The 21,463-nt window shown below is 41.2% G+C and overlaps 1 protein-coding gene across 1 annotated transcript; it reads left to right on the top strand.

Moving 5' to 3' along the window:
* The first annotated feature begins 610 nt into the window (after nt 1-610).
* On the top strand, nt 611-18,230 carry ORAI2 (ORAI calcium release-activated calcium modulator 2). Its single transcript, XM_070945757.1, has 3 exons — nt 611-672; nt 13,709-13,949; nt 16,414-18,230. The coding sequence occupies exons 1-3, from the start codon at nt 668-670 to the stop codon at nt 16,957-16,959; spliced, it is 792 nt and encodes a 263-aa protein (XP_070801858.1). The 5' UTR covers nt 611-667; the 3' UTR covers nt 16,960-18,230.
* The last annotated feature ends 3,233 nt before the right edge of the window (nt 18,231-21,463 follow it).

Here is a 21,463-nt window from a genome sequence, read left to right as displayed (position 1 = left end):
CTGGTTTGAGGGAGGGAATGTTATTGTTTCAGGTTTAATTTTAGGTCAGAGTCCATTTTTTAAATTCAAAATGAGACCGTTTCCCACATGCTCCGATTAATATAAGGCCCGTATCTTTAGAAAGCAAGTGGCAAACCACCACTTTTCTGAGAAAAAGGGACAGAATTTGCTGGTTAAGGCAGTGAAGGGGGAAAAAAACCTGCCTGTCCACTGAGAAAAAGGACAGATAATCGAAAAACTCAAAAATATTCAGGTCCAACTGGTGAAAAGAACCGACTCAAAACGAACTTATTTCCCAGTTTAGTTTATCTATCTATCTATCTATCTATCTATCTATCTATCTATCTATCTATCTATCTATCTATCTATCTATCTATCTATCTAGTGTGTGTGTGTGTGTGTGTGTGTGTGTATGTATGTATGTATGTATGTATGTATGTGCAATGCAGAGTTAGAGTGTGCGGCCCCTTCGGCCATCTCATTTCCCCCGAACGGTTCAGCGGGAGAAAAGTCTTACGCCGGAGAAGGAAAAGCGAGCGAATCCCTCCGTCACATGTTTGCTACTATCGCGAGGTCACGTGACAAGGCCTTGCCGTTGCCTTGGCAGCACCGCAGGCGACGACACTGGCGTTCCTGCAGCCGCCGCCGCCGCAGCTGCCCGTCGTCCATGGGGTAAGTCGGCGGGGGGGCTGGTGGAGGTGGGTGCCTACTTTGCATATTCGCATATTCATAGGTGCACAAAGAGGTAGGTAAGAGCGGGTGGGAGGCTCTGTCCGCCACGACGCAAAAAAAAAGTGAGGCTTTGGCAAGGCGTGGGAGGGTTCGGAAGAGCTTCCTCCCCTTTGCACCGAGGTCCTCCTGTTCGCTGGACACGTTTAACCAGCTGAAGCAAAGGCTTGGCAGGCGGCAAAATGTGCTGAAACTTGGATGAGCATTGAGCCTGCTTCTGTGTTTCCTGGCTTAGTGGGTGCCGCGAATCCAGAACCCACTTGTGTTCAGTGTATTGTGTGGACAGAGGTTAACCTAGAAACCGTGTTTTGCAAACGGAGTCATAAAATCTGAACTGTAAGCTTGTATCTAGAGGTCGGCCTGCAAGGAACGTTATTTCTACTGCAATGCAACAAATAATTTGATAAATAAAATTTGATAAATAAATAATTGATAATAAAGTACCGTAAAATTATTATTTTTTTAATAAACTGCCTTGCCTGCAAGAATCTACATACCGATAGATATCACAACCGCCTACTTTACTTTCTGGGAATACTTTTCACTGCCTCCACAATTTGTTAATAAGTAAAGGCATTTCCGCAGTATTATTAATCTGCTATTGAATTCATTTTCTGGGCTTGCTGAAGACAGTTAAGTAGACTGGATTTACTTTTACAGAAGATATTAAAGTACTGGGAACTTAACAAAAGTTAACACTCACCAAACTTAATATATGGTGCAAATATAGCTGTAGCTCTTTAAAAGATGGGGTGCAGGGGGAGAAGTTACATTGTAGTGTTATAGTGGATTCCTACATTAGGCAGAGGGTTGGACTAGATGATCACTAATGTCCCTTTCAACCCTTATCTCCCATAATTCTATAAAACCATTCTACTCCCCAAAATCTGAAATATATACTGTATGTTTGCAGGAGTAGAGGAACACAGTTTGTGTATTTTGTGGCAGCAATCCAATTTTTCCTGTCTTGATTGTGTGTTTTGAAGGATTCAGATCAAATTCTTTTCAACCCTATGGGAAAAAGTGGGTTTGAATTTGACAGGGCTCTGGCTTATTGCCAACATACTGCCATTTACTTCCACCTCTGACTTCACCATAAAGTTGTAAGCTTCTGTTTTGGTTTATCTAATCTCTAAGACTGCATTGCTGTATACATATGAACATATTTTTCTGTCATTTTTAAGGGCCAGCAATATACCGTGCTCTTTTATAAAGTTTTATAGGGAAAAGGAGCGGTCCATATATGCTAAAAGCTTACTATCTGAAATTGGCAATGAGGAAGCAATATTGAGTGGGGAATGTTAAGAATATTCAGCATTTGCAGTAGGAGCCAGCTGAGGGCCAGCATCAAAAATGGACTTGAAAGAAAGAAGCAGCTCCCAGTGGCAGGAAGTATCTGGAGTGAGTATCTTTTAAAAGCTAGAAGCACAGGAGCCCCTCTCTTCGTGGTATAGGGTGTGCACGCGCGTGTGCCTGGAAGATCTCAGATCAGCCTAACACAATGCAGATGTGAGCTCCGTTTGAGAATTATGGATTTCAATAGGTAAGTGTTTAATACTTAAGATGAGATGCTCAGATATTTTCTGCTGAAATCTCTAAAAATCATGTTTTAGCTGGATCAGGCTGCCCCCAAAGGGTTTCTGATAAAATATATTGGGCGATATTAGCTGCTGAGAGAGGATGGAGTAGTTATCCAATCCAGATTGGGGAAAGCTGCTGTAATTTTAATGGAAAAGAATATATTTTCTGGCAGGGGTGTGCATGGAATATGTGCATGTATATGTGTGTCTGTGCATATGTTTTCTCTATCTTTTACTGAGTATGTACCGTATTATTAGTCTTCCAATTCAACTTCAACATGTGCTTGTAAGCATTGCATTAAATATTCTCTCTCTTTGTTTTCTTGTTTGCTGGCTTTTGGGTGGCATAAAAGTGAGAGAATAGCCATGAGATTTATTCCTAGGCAGGTCAGTATAGACTTAGGATGCCTGATTTGTAAGGCACATCATATTTTCTGCATGAAATCAGCATGTTGTGAGAATGTTTGCACACAAGCAAGATGCCCCACCCAGAAGTGCTCTGGTATTGACAGAATAAGGAGTCCAACGCAAGAATTTACAACACAGGGACAGATAGCTAAAAGCAGAAGGTAATATTAATCACAATAACTCCACCAGGGAAAGGTGGAAACAGAAGAATCTATTTGTCACTTGATTATTTGCATCTGTCTAGTGGAGTAATTTCCATAGCTATATGTGGGCAGCATATTGATTGGTGTATTCCTAGCAAGAAAAAACAGTGCTCCGTTTCAGATTGATTGATTATGTGCCATCGTCCATGGTGACTCCTGGCGACTGCATAGATTTTCTCCATGATAGTCTTCCCTAACCTGGTCTTTCAAGTCTCCCAATGGAGCACTCATCACCATTGTAATTGAGTCCACCCACATTGCTGCTGGTCGTTGTCTTATTCTCTTTCCTTCCACCTTTCTCAGCCTCGGAGCCTTCTCCAGAAAGCTGGCTCTTCACATAATGTGTCCAAAGCAGGACACATGTGTGCCTTAAATAAGAACTCTTGAGTTGATGTGTTTGATGATCCGTTGGTTTCTTTTCTGGACTGTCCACAGTATTCTCGGGAGTGAGACACTGGAATAAACAAATTTCTTTGCCTGAAGGGAAGTGGAGTTACAAATTTTCAGTGGGGGTACATGATGGTGGCAAAATAATGCAGAATTCTCTTCTTGGTCACCTAATGGTCAGTTATTTGCAGTCCAGCTATGTAAATCCTGGAATAGTTACCTCAATTGAATAAATATATTGTGTCAAAAGAAAAATAATCCTGCACATGTGAAGCATCCTATGAAGATATTAGAATAAGACTGACAGTCTAACAGATTGGGCATACTGCAGATCCTGTCAGCCACAGAGTGATGACTGGTAGGAACTAGAAAATGGGCTTTTTCTGCTGCAGCCTCTGCCTAATGGAATATTCTCCCTTTAGGGATTAAAATGGTCCCAACCCTGTTGGCTTTTCCCAAAGTTTTAAAAACCTGACTATGTACCAGGGCCTGGGGCTCGGAAAGCATTAAAGGCCCTGTTATTTGACTTTACTATTAGTTCACAGCTGCTGTTTATTCATTTTGTGGATATTTTTTATTGTTTTATTGTTTTTTTTTTTCACTGTTTTATAATTTTAGAATTGTAAGCTGCCCAGAATCACTTGGTTCAGTTGGGTGGCTAGAGAAATGAAATAAATAGTCCTCAACATTTGCTCCGAAATAAAAAAGGAATTGGTCTCCGATGGCAAGTGTGAGTGTGAAGACAGGGGAGGGAAAAGCTTTCTCATGTGGTGGTAAATGCTTTCAGATAAGAAACCCATTGAGTATCCTTGGAGAAATGCCACCTTTTAGTCTCTCCTTTCCTTCTTTTCAGTAATTGTGCAAATTGGGAGGGTGTTAGAAAAAATTTACTTTGAGGAAATAATAACACAGCATTATCTGTTTCTCAAGCTTGGCAGGGTTGAGATATGTGGACTCCAATTCCCAGAATTCCGCAACTGGGAAAGGTTGGGTAATGAAGATGTTTTCTTCCATTCTTTGTGTGAACCTTTACACCATGTTCCCCTTCTGCCTTTAAAGCAGAGATATCAACTACAACCATACCCAGCTTCAAGTGCTTTGGTGTTCTCAAAATGCTTTCCATCTCTAGAGAGGCTTGTTGGCGTGACTTGTGGCAAAACCAAATGGACTCTCCCAGGCAAAACTCATGAAGCCAGAGACCCAGAGGTGAAATGCTCCTGGTTTGGACTGGATCACCCAATCCGGTAGTGATGGCGATGGGTGATTTGGAGAACCAGTAGCAAAAATCCCTGCCCCACCCCCCTTGCCCAACTGAGCCGCATGATCATCAGAGGCTGGTTTTTTTACTTTTAAAAGCATTTTTTCTACAACCTCTTCGGCCGAAAAAATGCTTTTAAAAGTAAAAAAAAAAGCCTCTGATGATCGTGCGGCTCAGCTGGGATCGTCAGAGGCTTTTAAAAGCATTTTTTCTACAACCTCTTCGGCCAAACAGGTTGTAGAAAAAAAAATGCCTTTAAAAGCCTCTGGTGATCCCAGCTGAGCTGCCTAATCGTCAGAGGCTTTTAAAAGCATTTTTTTCTGCAAAAAATGCTTTTAAAAGTTAAAAGGAAAAAAAAAAGTGGCCACGCCCACCCAGTCACATTACCCCTCCCACCAAGCCACGCCCACAGAACCGGTAGTAACAAATTTTAAATTTCAGCCCTGCAGAGACCTACCTCAACTGCTACATCCTCAAGATCTCATTAAGCTGTTATTGCAAGTTATTTTGCAGTTAGGAAGAAATGATTGGCTTCTCAATCTCTCTTCTTTCTCTCTCCCAAAGGTTTAAAATCTGTATTTGGAAAGTCAATAAAGAGGAAGGAATGTTTCCATTCAATATAATTATGGTCCAAGAATTAATGCCAATGTTATTGAATTTGATTATTAATGCAGCCCATGGACAGAATCTAAATTATCTGAGTTGTAATAAATTTAAGGCAAGTGGGTATAAACTGCTTGAACTAGGCATGCCTATCTCCAATATGTGGGCAAGACCAAGATAAAGAGATAGTTGCATACGACAGTGGTGAATATTGACGTAGATTGTAGATGTAGAAGATTGTGGTATTTAATTGACCTTAAATTTAATTTATATAGAATCAATTACATGCAATAAATAAGATTTCTTTTCATGTATTTATGAATCTCTCTTTTCAAACATGTTAAAATTTTAAATTTTGGAAAGGCTCTAAAGGCCTCCCACCAAAGTTGTTGGGAAGAACATGTAGTCCTGTGGCTGCAGATTGGACTTGGTCTGTAAAGAATTAGGACAGGTTATATTGGGTTTTTTTTTTTAATTGCTCCTGAAAGAGGAGAGAAAGTTAGTGATTGGCCTAATCTTTAAAGGCAAGAAGCTAGGAGATAGGACAATATTATTAATACAATTGAAGGTTGTTATTAGCACCTATAATTCCTCCAAATATATGTACTTGTTAAATCAGCTTAGTGGCCTCCTTAAGTGATAGACTGATGAAGATTCTTTTGCTGGGCTTCCTGTCAGTTGAGAGGACCCCATTATAAAATGTTAACACATTGTGTTATGCTGTTACAGATATTTTAAGAAGAGATTGGACAACCACTTGTCTGAAATGGTGTAAGCCAAGGTTTCCTGCTTTTGAGAGGGGCGGGGTTGAACTCCAAGGTCCCTTCCCAATCTTATTCGGTTATTCTGTTTGTTTCTCTGAAAAAAACTGAACTAGTATCTCAAGGGATAATGTTGCCCCACAATTGGTCAAAGAGGTACAGAAACATTTTGGTGCCAAGACACCTAATCACGTATGGGATTGTAGCAATCCTGTAATTGGAAATTACACTTTTGAGTATTCATTTCCAACCGAAACATAGCCTGCAAATTAAGTACAGTAAATAAAAATATCTTGCCCAATGCAGATAATTACAGCATCTATTTCTTATAGGTACTATAAGAACTATGTTGAAATCATAGTAAAAGGTTACATTCTGGATTTCTTTTAACAGCATAGAGCACGGGTGTCAAACTCAATGTTTTTTGCCTTTGCAGAGCCGGGGTGGGCGTCAGTGGTGGGTTTCAAATTTTTTTCCTACCGGTTCTGTGGGTGTGGCTTGGTGAGCGTGGTGTGGCTTGGTGGGCATGTCTTGGTGGGCATGGCAGAGGAAGGATATTGTAAAAGGACTAAAGCACTGTAATTAACATCTTGCTGCTTGCAAATCTCACCAGGCTCAAGGTTGATTCAGCCTTCCATCCTTTCAAAGATAGGTAAAATGAGGACCCAGATTGTGGGGGCAATAAGCTGACTTTGAATAAATATACAAAAGTATGAAGGCTATTCTTAAAGCATTGTAAGCCGCCCTGAGTCACCGGAGAAGGGCGGCATATAAATTAAAGCAAAAAAAAAAAAAATCTCCATTCCCTCCCCACTCCAGGGGAAGGTTACTGCAAAATCCCCATTTCCTCCCGATCAGTTGTGACTCGGGAGGCAGAGAATAGATGGGTCGAGGCCAGTCACAGGTGGTATTTACCGGTTCTCCGAACTACTCAAAATTTCCACTACCGGTTCTCCAGAACTGGTCAGAACCTGCTGAAACCCACCTCCGGTGGGCGTGCTTGCATGTGATGCATCCAGTCTACTGGCCACCAGTTTGACACCACTAGCATAGAGGAATGATGGACTGAAAGTGGATGATATTCATCAGTTCCCTTCTCACAGTCCATTTTTGTTGGCATTTTGACTGTGCAGGGCTGAAGGACTAAGTTTACACGTATAGGCAGTCTCCTTTATCGACTGTTCACTGTTCAATTACTGTTTCATCCCATATAAATGGGATTAAAACCATAACTTCGTGACCAGTCTATAAACCAAAGGAAAGCTGAAATAAAAATGTGATGTTTCATTTAGCAATTGCCTTGCTTAATGACTAAATTGCTAGTCCCAATTGTCATTAATAAAGGGACTAACTGTGTCCCCTTGACATCTCATTTCATGTATTGTTAGATTGCAGAATCTGGAGCACTATCATACTTGTATAATTTTTAAATAAGTGAGATTTGTCAAAGTATTCAGTGGCTGCCATAGGAGCCTGGCTGTTCTGTAGCATTTTAATTGATACTACTACAGTGTCAGTTACAGGTTCACCAATCACAAAAAGGAACTGGAATTTCTGTCATAGGTCATTGCATGATAAGTTGAGTCAGCATGGAATCAACCTGATTTAACAAATATTTTTACCTCAGTCGTAAATCAAGTCACCTTGCAGTCGTAAATCAATTCATATGGTTTTAAGTACAAATTCACTTTCCTCAGTGGCGTTTTTAACAAGAAACTGACAAAAAAAATGGCAATTCACAATTACATGACTGTGAGCCACAGGTTGTAAATGTGAGCCAATTGTCAAGCATCCTAATTACGATCACGTGACTGTAGGGGGAGGTTAGTGCAGTGTTTTGTGACAGTTGGAAATGCTTTACAGACCTTGAAGTCCGAGGCTATTATTTATTCGAACTGTCATTAGACAAATGGTCAGAAGTTGAGGACTGGAAGTATTAGAAATGAGGAAAGGCAGGGGGCAATTACAAAATCAAGTCCATTTCTCTTGTGGCTCCCAGTTTATTAAACAATCTTTCTGGGAATGGAAATACTTACATTGTATATTGTTGCTTTCTTTGTTGTTGTTGTTAGTTGTGAAGTCGTGTCCGACCCATCGTTGTCCCCCCCATGGACAACGTTCCTCCAGGCCTTCCTGTCCTCTACCATCCTCTGGAGTCCATCCAGTTGCTTTCTTTAGGGCACCACATATCTTCCTATCTGGTCCATCAACTTCTGATTTAGATGTTGGCAGCTGCTGGTTATATTCTAACAGGGAGCTATTGAATTTTCCAGATTACTGTAGTTCAGTTCTTTGAATCTTCAACTACTAAGCAAACCAGACTTTCCCTGTATACTAAGCCATGTATTGAGCAAATGCAAACACCAGCCCTTTAATAGATCTAGTTGTGTATTCTCTGTGAGTGTGGCTGTAAAATGTAGGCGGTCCTTGTGGTTGATTTCCATTTCTCTTTGTTTAAAACGAGAAGAGAAAGTGACACAACAGTAAGATGCAGAACCATAGTCAGCAGAGTATATCAGTGACCTAGAAACTGTGCTTGCAGCCTTGCAAGCTGCCAGAAGATCGTGGCACATCAGTCACTTGTTGTTGTTTGAATGGTGTGATGCACACTCAGAACAGTGGCTTGGGTAGTATAGCAGGTAAGCTCCAAATCAACCAGTAAAAAAGTGGCTTGCAATGAGCCTGGCTCTCAGTCAGCCTTTTGGGTGCTGCAAGGATCTGTTTTATATTAGCATTTGACATTATTGTCTTTATTGTCCGTTGGATCCAGATGTGGTCAAACGCCAAGTACAACATTCACTGGAATCAATGGAAATTTCTTAAGACAAAAATTGCCGACATCCCATTTGATTGATTTCTGACAATATAAATGGATCCAACCAGGTGGTTTATTTGGGTGAAATGTTTTAAATTTTCTTTAGTTGAATAAATAAATGCATGGCCTAAGACTGACTGCCGGCTGCCAGCAATTCGGCAGTTCAAATCTCACCAGGCTCAAAGTTGACTCAGCCTTCCATCCTTCCGAGGTGGGTAAATGAGGACCCAGATTGTTGGGGGCCATATGCTGACTCTGTAAAACTGCTTAGAGAGGGCTGTGAAGCGGTATATCAGTCTAAGTGCTATTGCTGTAAGTGGCCTGTGACTGAGTACAAGGTTATTCTTGCACAGTGGCCTCTTAAGTAAGAAAAAAACAGTCATAATTCTAAGTTGGAAATGCAGATAGGATTTTTTTTTTTTTTTGCATCTCCTCTGGGAATGCTTTTTCATATTCTGCAAAATCAGTCGCAGTGCATCCTTCCAGTTATTGAAATCCTAACTGTCCTGTAAAAATAATTGATTTATTGTGAACAATTTAATTTTGTATAATAAAAACTATACTTTTTACTGTATGTTTTGTTTCCCTAAAATGCTGTTCTTCAGAGGTTTTTGCCTTTATTTTCTCAGGCGAGAGAGACAGACAGACAGACCAAGTTCCTTCTTTTCCTTTCGCTTCTCTCCATCCCTTTTTAGGAAACAATTGGAGAATGTTAACAACTTCTGTTTTCTTTGAGGATTTACTAATTTAGAACCTTTAGGTCAAATATTGATATATTTAGGACCAAACATCACATTTTTAAATATTCAACAGTACACAGTGATGCAAGATGGAGATCAATAGTCTTTGTTCTAGAATTGTATTGCTAGGCGATTTGAGATTTTCCATAGCTGGAATAAAATGGAGAAGAAGAACAGCGCTGGAGAGTTTTACCCAGAAATCTGAGGTTTTAATAAGCTGTCTCTGTTTCTCTTTTATGGCTCTTTCCTGCCTCACTTTCTGTTTTCAGAGTAAATTATGCAAGAGTGCATAATTTCACTCAGAGCCGTGTTTACATCCTGTAGGGCTTGCAAAAAATGTGAGTGTGTTTGGCTGCTCTATGTGACTCAGGAACCATGAAAGAAAAAAGGGTATAGTTGACAAGGAACGAGACACAGCTGCAAAGAATCAGATGAAAGGTAAGATAGCCAGGGAGGTTGAGAGAGATTGTGAAGTTCTGAGCAGAAAAATTGCTGCCTTTTTTTTTTGTGTGTGGATTGCTTCTGTGTTAGATCATGACCATTGCTGGATCTGACCACTAAAGCCAGATAAGAAAACATGCTTCACTTAACCATAAACTCTTGGGAAAACTGTAATTTCCCATTACTTTGGAAGTCTGGTCACCAAAGTTTGGATTCCACATTCTCAAAATATATATTAAATAGAATAACAGAGTTGGAAGGGACCGTGGAGGTCTTCTAGTCCAACGCTCTGCTTAGGCAGGAAACCCTACACCACTTCAGACAAATGGTTATCCAGCATTGGAACTACAGGTAATCCTTGATTTACGAGCACAGTTGAACCCAAATTTTCTGTTAAGCAAGCCAGTTGTTCCGGAGACTCAGGGCGGCTTACAATGCATTAAGCAATAGCCGTCATACTTTTGTATATACCTGCTTAGTAGGGCTTTCGGGCCCCCCCCCAAGCGGTGTTCTTTTATATACAAAGTCAGCTTATTGCCCCCACAATCCGGGTCCTCATTTTACCTACCTTGGAAGGATGGAAGGCTGAATCAACCTTGAGCCTGGTGAGATTTGAACTTGCAGTAATTGCAGGCAGCTGGCAGCTAAGGGCTATTTAACAGCACTTTAGTCCACTGCACCACCAAGGCTGCACATGAACCCTAAGACAGTGCAGTTGTCATAAATACATGCTAGTTGTGAAGGGCCTGAATTTGATCCTGTGACCATGGGGATGCTACAACAGTTGTAAGTGTGAAAAACAGTTGTAGCCATTGTAACTTCCAACTTTTTGTAAGTCAAGGACCCATCCTTTCTCTGCTGTGATTTCTTTTCATGGAGATGGAGAAATTAAAATCACAAATGGCTACTAACTTGACCCTTGGTGAAACTGGGGAATGGAGTCAAGATGCCGAAACACCAAGCCCCAAGTGGGTGGGGGAAATCTCAGCAGGCAGGAGATGGAAGGAGATAGGAATTTCCCTTAATGGGAATACCCCATCCTGTAATTTCAAAGAAATTACAAAACAGTCTTTGCCAAATTTCCTGTGAAGCCTAAATTAAGCCATTAAGTTAATCAGCTCAGCTTTCCAAGCCTCCTAGGAACTCTGCAACATTGTGGTGGCACTATATATCTCAGATCAGTTCAGGTGACAAACTCGGTACTATAGCTTAATCTTCTTTTCCTTCTTGTGCCATGTCCGTCATCGGACGTTGGCGATCATGTTGGCAATCCTATTTTTGTCAACAGTCGTAGCTTAATGGAGAACTTAATTAAGTGAAGATAATCATTTATCAAGTAATCATTTATAATCATTTATCAGGTAATCATAATCATTTATCAGGGATACGGTGGCTCAGTGGCTAAGACGCTGAGCTTGTCGATCAAAAGGTCGGCAGTTCAGTAGTTCGAATCCCTAGTGCCGCGTAATGGGGTGAGCTCCCGTTACTTGTCCCAGCTTCTGCCAACCTAGCAGTTCGAAAGCACGTAAAAAATGCAAGTAGAAAAATAGGGACCACCTTTGGTGGGAAGGTAACAGCGTTCCATGCGCCTTTGGCATTTAGTCATGCCAGCCACATGACCACAGAGACGTCTTTGGATAGCGCTGGCTCTTCGGCTTTGAAACGAAGATGAGCATCACCCCCTAGAGTCAGGAACGACTAGCATATATGTGCGAGGGGAACCTTTACCTTTACCTTTAATCATTTATCAGGCTGGAGTACCACCTGAAATAAAAGATACAGGATTTATGTTTTGCTCTGAATTGTTACTTGCTTTTTTCTCTCTTTCAACCGGAAATATCTTTTGGTTTCTGACGAAGTTATGAGTTTATCTTTCATCCTGTTCTTTGTTCTCAAGCTCCCAATTTGCATTGTTGATTTGGTTTTTCTTACACGTACAAAATTCAAATTTCAGGAAATTGTGGTGGAAGAACTTGGAATATATACAATGCTTGCTTTTAAACACTTTTTACAAATATGAAGTTACACTATTATTTTGCAAAATGTATTGTGTATTACTTTATTTGTCCATAAAACTATATTTTGTGCATAATAGCAAAAAATGTACTTGAAGGCAATAATTATGGCCTTATTGTTTAAATTTAATATACTATTGTTTGATGCCAATGAAACTGCAAATCTATCATCTTTTATGCTTGTTTAGACGAAGTAGACAGGCCAAAAGGTAAATTTGAAAACAGAAGAAGTAAGTATTATATTAAACGACACGAACCCAAAAAAATTATCAATCAAGCAGCTTCAACAAGCATTACTTTCTTGGAAAGAAGCTAAAGTGGGTGGGGAGGGACCAAGGCACAAAATGTACATTTTGCTATATCAGTCATTGCTGAATGTAATAAGCATTGTTGTATAATCCATTTTAAAAAAAATACAACATATCTGTTGAAAAGGTGCTTGATACTAGTATGTAAATACAGATAATCCTCAACGTACGACCACACTTGAGCCCAAAATTTATTTTGCTAAGTGAAGCAATTGTTAAGTGAGTTTTGCCCCATTTCACAACTTTTCTTGCCACATTTGTTAAGTGAATCGCTGCAGTTGTTAAATTAATAACACAGGTGTTAGATGAATTTGGCTTCTCCGTTGACTTTGCTTGACAGAAGGTCACAAAAGAGATCACATGACTTTGGGACACTGCAACCATCATACATGTGAGTCAGTTGTCAAGCATCTGTAAATCATGTGACCATGGGGATGCTGCAATGGTCATAAGTGTGAAAAATGGTCATAAGTAACTTTTTTCAGTGCCGTTGTAACTTTGAACGGACACTAAATGAACTGTTAGAAGTCAAGGACTACCTGGATGCTATTCAGCTAGCCTAATTACAATATTCTTATGCGCTTTTTCCATTACTTCACTTTTCTATCAACTAACTTGTGCAATTTCATCTTTTGCTTCATTTTTCTTCCCAGGGCTTCAAACGGCTGTAAGCTACATAAGTTTTATGCAGTGTTTTTGTTGCATCATTTTAACTGACTCTAATTCCGAAGAGGAGTGACAAACAATGACTATGCTACAGTATTGTTAAAGAGCAATACTGGAAATTGCCTTTGAGAACAATGGCTATATTCAGAAAAAGTCAAATTTTACTTAACAATAATTCCTATTCCTACATGCCTCAGAGGCGCCTTCTTTCAGAATATTGCTGATTTTGCAAATTAACAGCATTTTAATAGTACACATATGTTTTGATAACTACATATTGGTCAGCTTTGCTCTCTCATCAGGGGTGCATTCACTTGTATTCCTTTTATCCTACATTTTCAGCAGTTTCTTTTCATTTGGTTTTAAAGCTCGCCATTTCAAGGTATGCAGATTGACTTTTCCTTGCCAGCCTAGGCCCATTCCTAAGTATTAATTTTAATCCTGTAATTGTCATGCCAACTGACCTCTTTTCCATATTTCCCTTCTATGTTACTTTAGTTTTTAGTTTTGCTTTTTTCTGCCTCCTGCAGCTGAAATGCTTGTGCTGCATTAAAATGCACTAATCAGTACATTTCTGCAGGTTGCATTGGGAATTCATTAAATAAATGCTTTTATTTAATCACTTGCAATCAGTGAATATATATCTGTGTGTGTATACAAATTAGTATATGTAAAGTAAATGTAGGAACACTAATTCTCCTTGCCTAAATCATTGTGTAGGTGTTTGGTCAACCCTAGCTTATAATTTATTTATAAACAGTTGCTAATGGTTGGATTTTTAAAAATTTCTGTAGCTTGACTTTCATCATGAGTTCCGAGTTAAATGTCCCGGTAGACCCTCCTTCTTCTACCTGTTGTGCTGAGCCCACCGGCAAAGGCATGGATTACCGGGACTGGGTCCGTCGTAGTTACCTGGAGCTGGTCACCTCCAATCATCACTCTGTTCAGGCCCTTTCATGGAGGAAATTATACTTGAGTCGAGCCAAGTTGAAAGCTTCCAGCCGGACCTCTGCCCTCCTCTCTGGATTTGCCATGGTATGTTTTTATAGCTGCTAGACTATCACGAGTTTTCAGATCTGTGATCTGCGATTATTACTGTGGAACTGAGTTCCTTGAGATCTTCACTGGGTTCTCTAATACAGGTAGACCTTGACTTACAACCATAACTGAGCCCAAAGTTTCTGTTGCTGAGTGAGATATTTGTTAAGTGAGTTCTGCCCCATTTAACTGCCTTTCTTGCCACAAGTGAATCTGGCTTCCCCATTGATTTTGCTGGTCAGAAGCTTGCAAAAGGTGATCACATGACCCCAGGACACTGCAACCGTCATAAATATGAGTCCGTTGCCAAGCATCTGAATTTTGATCACGTGACCATTGGGATGCTGCAGCGGTTGTAAATGTGAAAAACGGGATAACGTCACTTTTTTCAGCGCTGTTGTAACTTTGAATGGTCACTAAACAAACTGTTGTAAGTTGAGGACTACCTGTATTCAGATGTAACAAAGCTAACCTGCGATCAGAAGTATCCAGAGGAGCATTAAAAGTTTGCAATATAAGCATAAAGCCAATCTTTTCATGCAGAATTATGATAAGCAAATGCTCATTTTTAAATGATAAATGAGCTTCTCCATTCCATTGCTTTCACATCCTGTTTGTCAATTTTCTTTTCAGTAAAAAGTACAAAGCGTGCATGTCCAGTTCCTTTGTGGGAGGTACTTTTAAAACTCTCTAAGAACTGTCACATAGATGTAGATTTAGGGTATACTGTATTCTGGGCTCTCTTTTCACTGCATGTGCTCAGAAGCTATACAATTGTTTGGATTCATTTGTATTGGTTCCTTTTGTGCAGCAAGTTGTACTTGGTGGCTTAAACGGCCACTTTCATGATTCCTGTTACATCGGAGGTGGCAACTTATAAACTATGTGACTTCCCAGCCTTCAGAATCCTGAAGCTGTCTGGTATCACAGCACTAACATTTACCAGCAGAGATAATTTCTTGATTTTAGAAAAGATATAAAGATAAAAATAGATGTTATTTATCATAGTTACATGGCTGCCCACCTCATAAAATGTGACTCTGGGTGGCGAAGGAAGGAAAAGAAGGAAGGAAGGAAGGAAATAAATTTTGGCTTTGCACCATTTAATATGCTTAGTGACATCATTGTGTTATTACCTTATGGATTGGGGGGGAAATGCAACCCTTAGGTGCAAAAAACTTATGCCATTGTTCTACACCTTACCTTGCCTTGCCATCAGGGGTGAAATCCAGCAGGTTCTGACAGGTTCTGGAGAACTGGTAGTGGAAATTTTGAGCAGTTCAGAGAACCAGTAGCGGAAATTTCCCTCCCCAGGAGTGGGGAGGGAATGGGAATTTTGCAGTATCCTTCCCCTGCCACACCCACCAAGCCACACCATGCCCACCAAGCCAGGCCCACAGAACCGGTAGTAAAAAATTGGATTTCACCACTGCTTTGCCATGCCGTGCCATGTTTAGGAACCTTCCTTCCCGAAACATAAAACCATGTTAGCAACAGAGTCATGGATTAAAACAAATTTCAATACAATTAGGTTTAAAGTGTAGGAATCTGCAATCTGCATATGTGCAGGGATTTTCCTATCTTGGATGGCAAACCTCAGATAAGGAAGGTTACTTGCATGTAAGCGCCAGGAAATTATATTAGAAGATAAGACCCTAATTCTGTAAACAAGAGGAACAGGAGGAGAGGAAGTGGGATGTGTGTTAGATTTTAATGATAGCCAAATATTAGAAGTGCTTAAGCCAGCAGTAATGATTAATCTATGATTTAAGTTACCTGGAAGATTCTGTGAGCCAATGATATTCTGCCAAGTATGCTGTAACTTGAAAGTAACAAACTATATAATGTCACTATGTAAGACAATAAAGTTACCACATACATCCTCAACCTTTGTGTGTGTGTGGTCTCTACAATTTAAAGGTACTTAAAAAGATAGCATTAAGAAGAATAGAATAGAATAGAATAGAATAGAATAGAATAGAATAGAATAGAATAGAATAGAATAGAATAGAATAGAATAGAATAGAATAGAATTCTTTATTGGCCAAGTGTGATTGGACACACAAGGAATTTGTCTTGGTGCATATGCTCTCAGTGTACATAAAAGAAAAGATACATTCATCAAGAATGTATACAACACTTAATGATAGTCATAGGGTACAAATAAGCAATCAGGAAACAATATCAATATAAATTGTAAGGATACAAGCAACAAAATTACATAAGTGGATGACTTCTTTTCATTTGACTGCTTTCACTTCTATCCTGGCAACATGCTTATGTAATTGGTTATCTCCAATGGAACTCCAATCTAAACCCAATCAAATTGACTGGTTATGTGCCATCAGATAAGTGTTGATCTCTTAGCAACTAGGTAGATACATTTTCTCCATGATGATCTGTCCTTAACCTGGTCTTTCAGGTCAAGCAAATAGTCACCTCTTAATATGTTATTTTGCAGGTGGCAATGGTTGAAGTCCAGCTTGAGATGCAGTACCAGTATCCCCAAATGCTGCTGATTGCCTTTAGTGCTTGCACCACCATTTTAGTTGCTGTCCATCTCTTTGCTCTACTTATCAGCACTTGCATCTTGCCTAACGTGGAAGCAGTGAGTAACATCCACAACCTGAACTCCATCAGTGAGTCTCCCCACGAACGTATGCATCCATACATAGAGTTGGCATGGGGGTTTTCCACTGTCTTGGGCATCCTTCTCTTCCTTGCCGAGGTTGTCCTCCTATGCTGGATCAAATTTCTGCCAGTGGACTCTGTGTTGAGAAATGATAGTACTGTTATCCAGAAGACCAGCCAGCATACAGGCTGGCATGCAGCCCTCGTCTCTACTATAATTATGGTTCCTGTGGGGATCATCTTCGTTGTCTTCACCATCCATTTCTACCGGTCGCTTGTCCGCCACAAAACAGAACGCCACAACCGAGAGATTGAAGAGCTCCACAAACTGAAAGTGCAGCTAGATGGGCATGACAGGGGTTTGCAAGTTGTGTGACAAACAGATGCTTTTTTGTTCCTAAATTCATGTTCAGCTGAGGGTTTTTTTAGCAGCAGAAGAAAGGCATGATAGGCTGTTTAGAATCCTATCTTTCTCTGATGCCAAAAATTTGGCTGCTTTTCATTGAGGCCCAGATCAACTTCCCTTTGGTTCTTCATACTACAACCAACATAACCATGTTTATAAAATTGAAGGCTACTTACATTTGGGCAGTTATTCTTTCCACTTCCATAACTTGAAAACGGTCTATATAGCTGGGTGGTTGTGATGCATTTTAATTGCTGCTACTTGTAGTATTTTTTGAGGAAATGCATGGAGTAAGGAAAAACTCTGTTTGCCACTGCTCTCTCTTACTGGCAAGGTTTACAAGCATGACTTTGGGAGTGAGTTTGTACATCATCACATGCAAATAGACGCTATGGAAATTGTGAAATGTGTCTGCTTTGCGATTTCACACCCAGGAAGTATTTCTGGATTACCGACAAGGATAGATTCAGTTTGAGCCAATAATTTTTACTCTGCCTGCCTTTTTCTTTCTTTCTTTATTATTTCATATTGCTTCTATAAAGTATTTTTTTCCCCATTGAAAAAAGAAAAAAACAGCTCTTAGCCCAGAAATCCCCATGTTTTTGGTTAATGAGAATTTTTGGGAAACTACTGCGGTACTTTTTTCTCTAAATGCTAATTATAAAAGAAAGATTTAAAAGAGGAATATACAGTATGTTAAATTTAGAAATCTCTCTTGATTGCACAACAGAATTGTATGCGTAAGGTTGTAATTTTAAAACATCACAGCCCTGGTGACACAATTTGTTACGTTGCAGAAGACCTCCAAGCTGATACCATTCTCCAATATCAGAAGACAGCTGGAATGTGAAGTACAAATTCTGATTGATGCGCAAAGTTATTTTATGATATAGAAATACTGTAGTAGTGTCATGATGTGGATAGTATTTGGAAAAGGCCTTTTTGCAAGTCCAAGAATCCGTGTTCAAACCACAGTTCTATATGTTCAAAGAATTCTAGCTCAGCAAAATGTGGATTATTTCATTTAGCTCTATTTAGTCTGGGAAAATTAAATTTTACCTTATGCATTTTAATTTAATAATAAGAGTTGATCCTATGAATAAACAGGCATCTTTCAAAACATGTGCCCTACTATTTACATGAGACATCAATGTCCTATTTCACAGATCTTACAGTATATATAATCAAAAATTACTGTATTTTGCAAATAAGAGAATAATTGTATGATGAATTACAAATACATTTCCCCAAACTTTTTTCTTACGCAAAATTAGGGATACTTTGAAAAGGAAAAATAGAATATAATCATATAATATAATCTCTGCTGGTAAATTGTTCAAAGGTAATACCTCATCCCTTATTTTCAGTGGTTTGCTTGCCAGATATATTTCTTTTAGTATAATTAATATATATATATATACATATATTCATTGTATGTGCATTTTCTGCAAAAGACATGCTAGTTGCGAATCTACATAAAGTACCAGTTATTGAATACTTCAAAACAACTGCTGTACTCCTTTTTTAAAAAATCTCTTAAGTCATTAATAATTTAAATAATATATGTATTGGAGATGGTCTGAGTATTTGTGTATCTTCAAATTAGGCCTAAATCACAAGTCTGATATATAGCTGGTAATTGAGACTCTCTGAAAACTGCAGTACAACAAATAGATTATGTGCAGTATTTACATGGCAGTAGAAGAGCCATATATTCCTGTAGTTTAAAAGAAAGTTTCTTAGGAGCAGTTGATTGGATCTGGATTAAGTTTCACTTTAGTTTTATTACAATAATTGGGACAAGCTAGCCACAATTTAATCTCATGTCCTTTGATATCAGCAGGGCTAAAATCTAGCACAATCTATTCTATATGCTGTCTAGTGTAATCAGCAAACTAACTGTAAACTCCAATTTAGGTTTGAGTCAAATATTGCCCAAGATCATGGCTATCAAGTCTATTTTTAATTTTTTTTTACATGTGACTCAATTCAGATGGAATAAGATGAAAAGAAAAAAATAAAAATACTGTACAGTATTGTCTACGGAGATTCTCAATCATCCAGGTCATGGTTGTCCCGAAGATGCTTTTTTCCCTCAAGAGCTGAAGAAGCTTCTTGGATGAGAAGCGAAACGTCTTCAAAGAAAAACCAGAAAGTCCAGTTGCCTCTTGGAAAAAAGCACCTTTGGGACTATACAGTATTTGATTTTCTATTCCTAGCACAGAGGGGAAAAGGAAGGAAGGACACTGGCTTATATCCTGGTAAACTATGGTTTATTAAATATCAACAACTCTGCGCATGCTCCAAGATGGCGACCCGGCTCTAGGTTCGCTGTGATAGAGATGGGGTATCCTGGCTTGTGAGGGTCTCCGGGGGGGTCGTTTGACCATCTGGGACCCCCTGCCCGGCAGGCGTGCTTCTAGCCGGTCGATTGAGAGCTTTTCGGGCTCTCTAAGGTGCCGATAACAGCGTGGCACCGACGTCCCGACGCTCCGACGAACAGCTGTTCCGAGGCCGCCATGTGAAGGGCGGCGTGTGTGATCCATGGGCGGCGGCGGGTAGCGGCGGTGACGGAGGAACAGAAACGGCCAGCCTTCGGCTATGTTTGGATGGTTGGTGCGACGGCTGCGGTGGGGGCGCTGGCGTCGCGGACTGCACCCCCCCCGCGTCAGAATAGTGGAGGCAGATGCCGGGGGGAAGGAAGCGGACGTCGAAGGAGGTGAGGGCGAATGGAAGATGTTGGTGCCTGTGATGATGCCAGCGCCTCCGCCGACGCCGTTGTAGCAGCCATTGGGACAGCTGGAGTCGTGTAGCCGAAGAAGAATGCGAGGGGGGAGCCTCCATTTCTGAATTTTAAACTTTGGCAACTTTGGGCCGCCAGGGGGCTCTGGGGTAATTCCCAAACTTTAGCCCCATGGCGAGGCCTCCTTTATAACCATCTCGGGGGGCTAGGACTGGGCATATAGGATGGTCGGAAGACCTGGAAGACTCGAGGGGGGGGGGTCAATGAGGGTGGAGGGGCTGTTGGAGTTACTGCGCAGCCCTGGTTAACCCTCTCCCCCCTCCCCTCCCCTCCCGTCCTAGTTGGGCCATTATCAGGCCCTAAGATTAACATGCTTGCCCTGCCAGTTCCTGCTCGATGGAGGTGGCTCCCACTTATTTTCCTCTATTTGCTTGCCTGTATTATCCATCTATACGCTACCTGCATGAATATTGTGGACAGCTTATTTTCTTCTAGAGACCTTGGACCTGGCTCTGTTTGTTATCTAGCACGCTGGCTGTATGAAAAATGGCAGTTTACAGGAGGACGAACGGAGCCGGTTTCTATCATTGTTTCACTACCGATGGGATGTACCATCTTCCCCATGGCGAATCGGCCAACCATCGTGAGAGGCTGGTTGGACGATTACCCTCGAATTGGTTGGAACATTGGACTCCCCCACTGCCGTGAGAGGACAGTGGAGACTCTTCCGTTTATGGTCAACCTGCCTTTTTCAGGACAATTTGGACTATCATGGAGCCCTGGGCCATACCTTATCACTACCTCAGAGCTTAGATGTACCTAAGGGCACAGCTTCTTGCATTGCGAGACTCCCCCCTCTCGCAAGCCTGGCCCTCCACGTTATCGAGGGCCTACCTCAATGACGGGTCTTGGAACCCAGAGAGGTGGCATGCGGCGAAGAGGGGGTTGAGGGGTTTTTTATGTAAATTTTTGGAAAAAATCTTAAGGGGTCCCAGGGGGGGGGGAGGCAAAATTGGAACTAGGGTAGTGGGTTTGGGGGATAACCCACCAAGGGGAAGGTCAGGCCTGGCCACTATATGCGGCCGTACGGATCTGGATGGGGAGAAACCGGCTCAGACTCAACCCATCCAAGACCGAGTGGCTGTGGTTTCCGACGTCCCGATATAGTCAGCTGGTGCCATCGCTGACTATTGGGGGCGAAGCATTGGCCCCCACGGAGAGGGCTCGCAACTTGGGTGTCCTCCTGGATTCACGGCTGTCTTTAGAAGAGCACTTGACGGCCGTGACCGGGAGGATTTTTCATCAGGTTCGCCTGATTCGCCAGTTGCGCCCCTTTCTGGATCGGGACTCGTTACGCACGGTCACTCATGCCCTCGTCACCTCCCGTCTGGACTATTGTAATGCTCTCTACATGGGGCTCCCCTTGAGGAGCACTCGGAGGCTCCAACTGGCGCAGAGTGCGGCCGCGCGGGTGGTGATGGGAGCGACGTGGCGCTCCCATGTAACGCCCCTCCTGCGCGAGCTGCACTGGCTCCCGGTGGTCTTCCGAGTGCGCTTCAAGGTTTTGGTTATCACCTTTAGAGCGCTCCATGGCCTAGGACCTGGTTATCTACGGGACCGCCTGCTACCACCAATAGCCTCCCACCGACCAGTACGCTCCCATAGAGAGGGGCTCCTCCGGGTGCCGTCGGCCAAACAATGTCGACTGGCGGCCCCCAGGGGGAGAGCCTT

Source organism: Pituophis catenifer, unplaced genomic scaffold, assembly GCF_029215685.1.
Source record: "Pituophis catenifer annectens isolate HBS135680 unplaced genomic scaffold, rPitCat1.0.hap2 SCAF_1, whole genome shotgun sequence".
NCBI lineage: Eukaryota > Metazoa > Chordata > Lepidosauria > Squamata > Colubridae > Pituophis > Pituophis catenifer.
Note: the sequence above shows the minus strand (reverse complement) of the source record. Positions and strands in the feature narration are given on the sequence as shown.

What these genes read in the sequence shown, in the direction of transcription:
- ORAI2 (XM_070945757.1), top strand. An exon ending in TCCTCTCTGGATTTGCCATG is followed by an intron (nt 13,950 to 16,413) that starts GTATGTTTTTAT and finishes GTTATTTTGCAG; the next exon opens with GTGGCAATGGTTGAAGTCCA.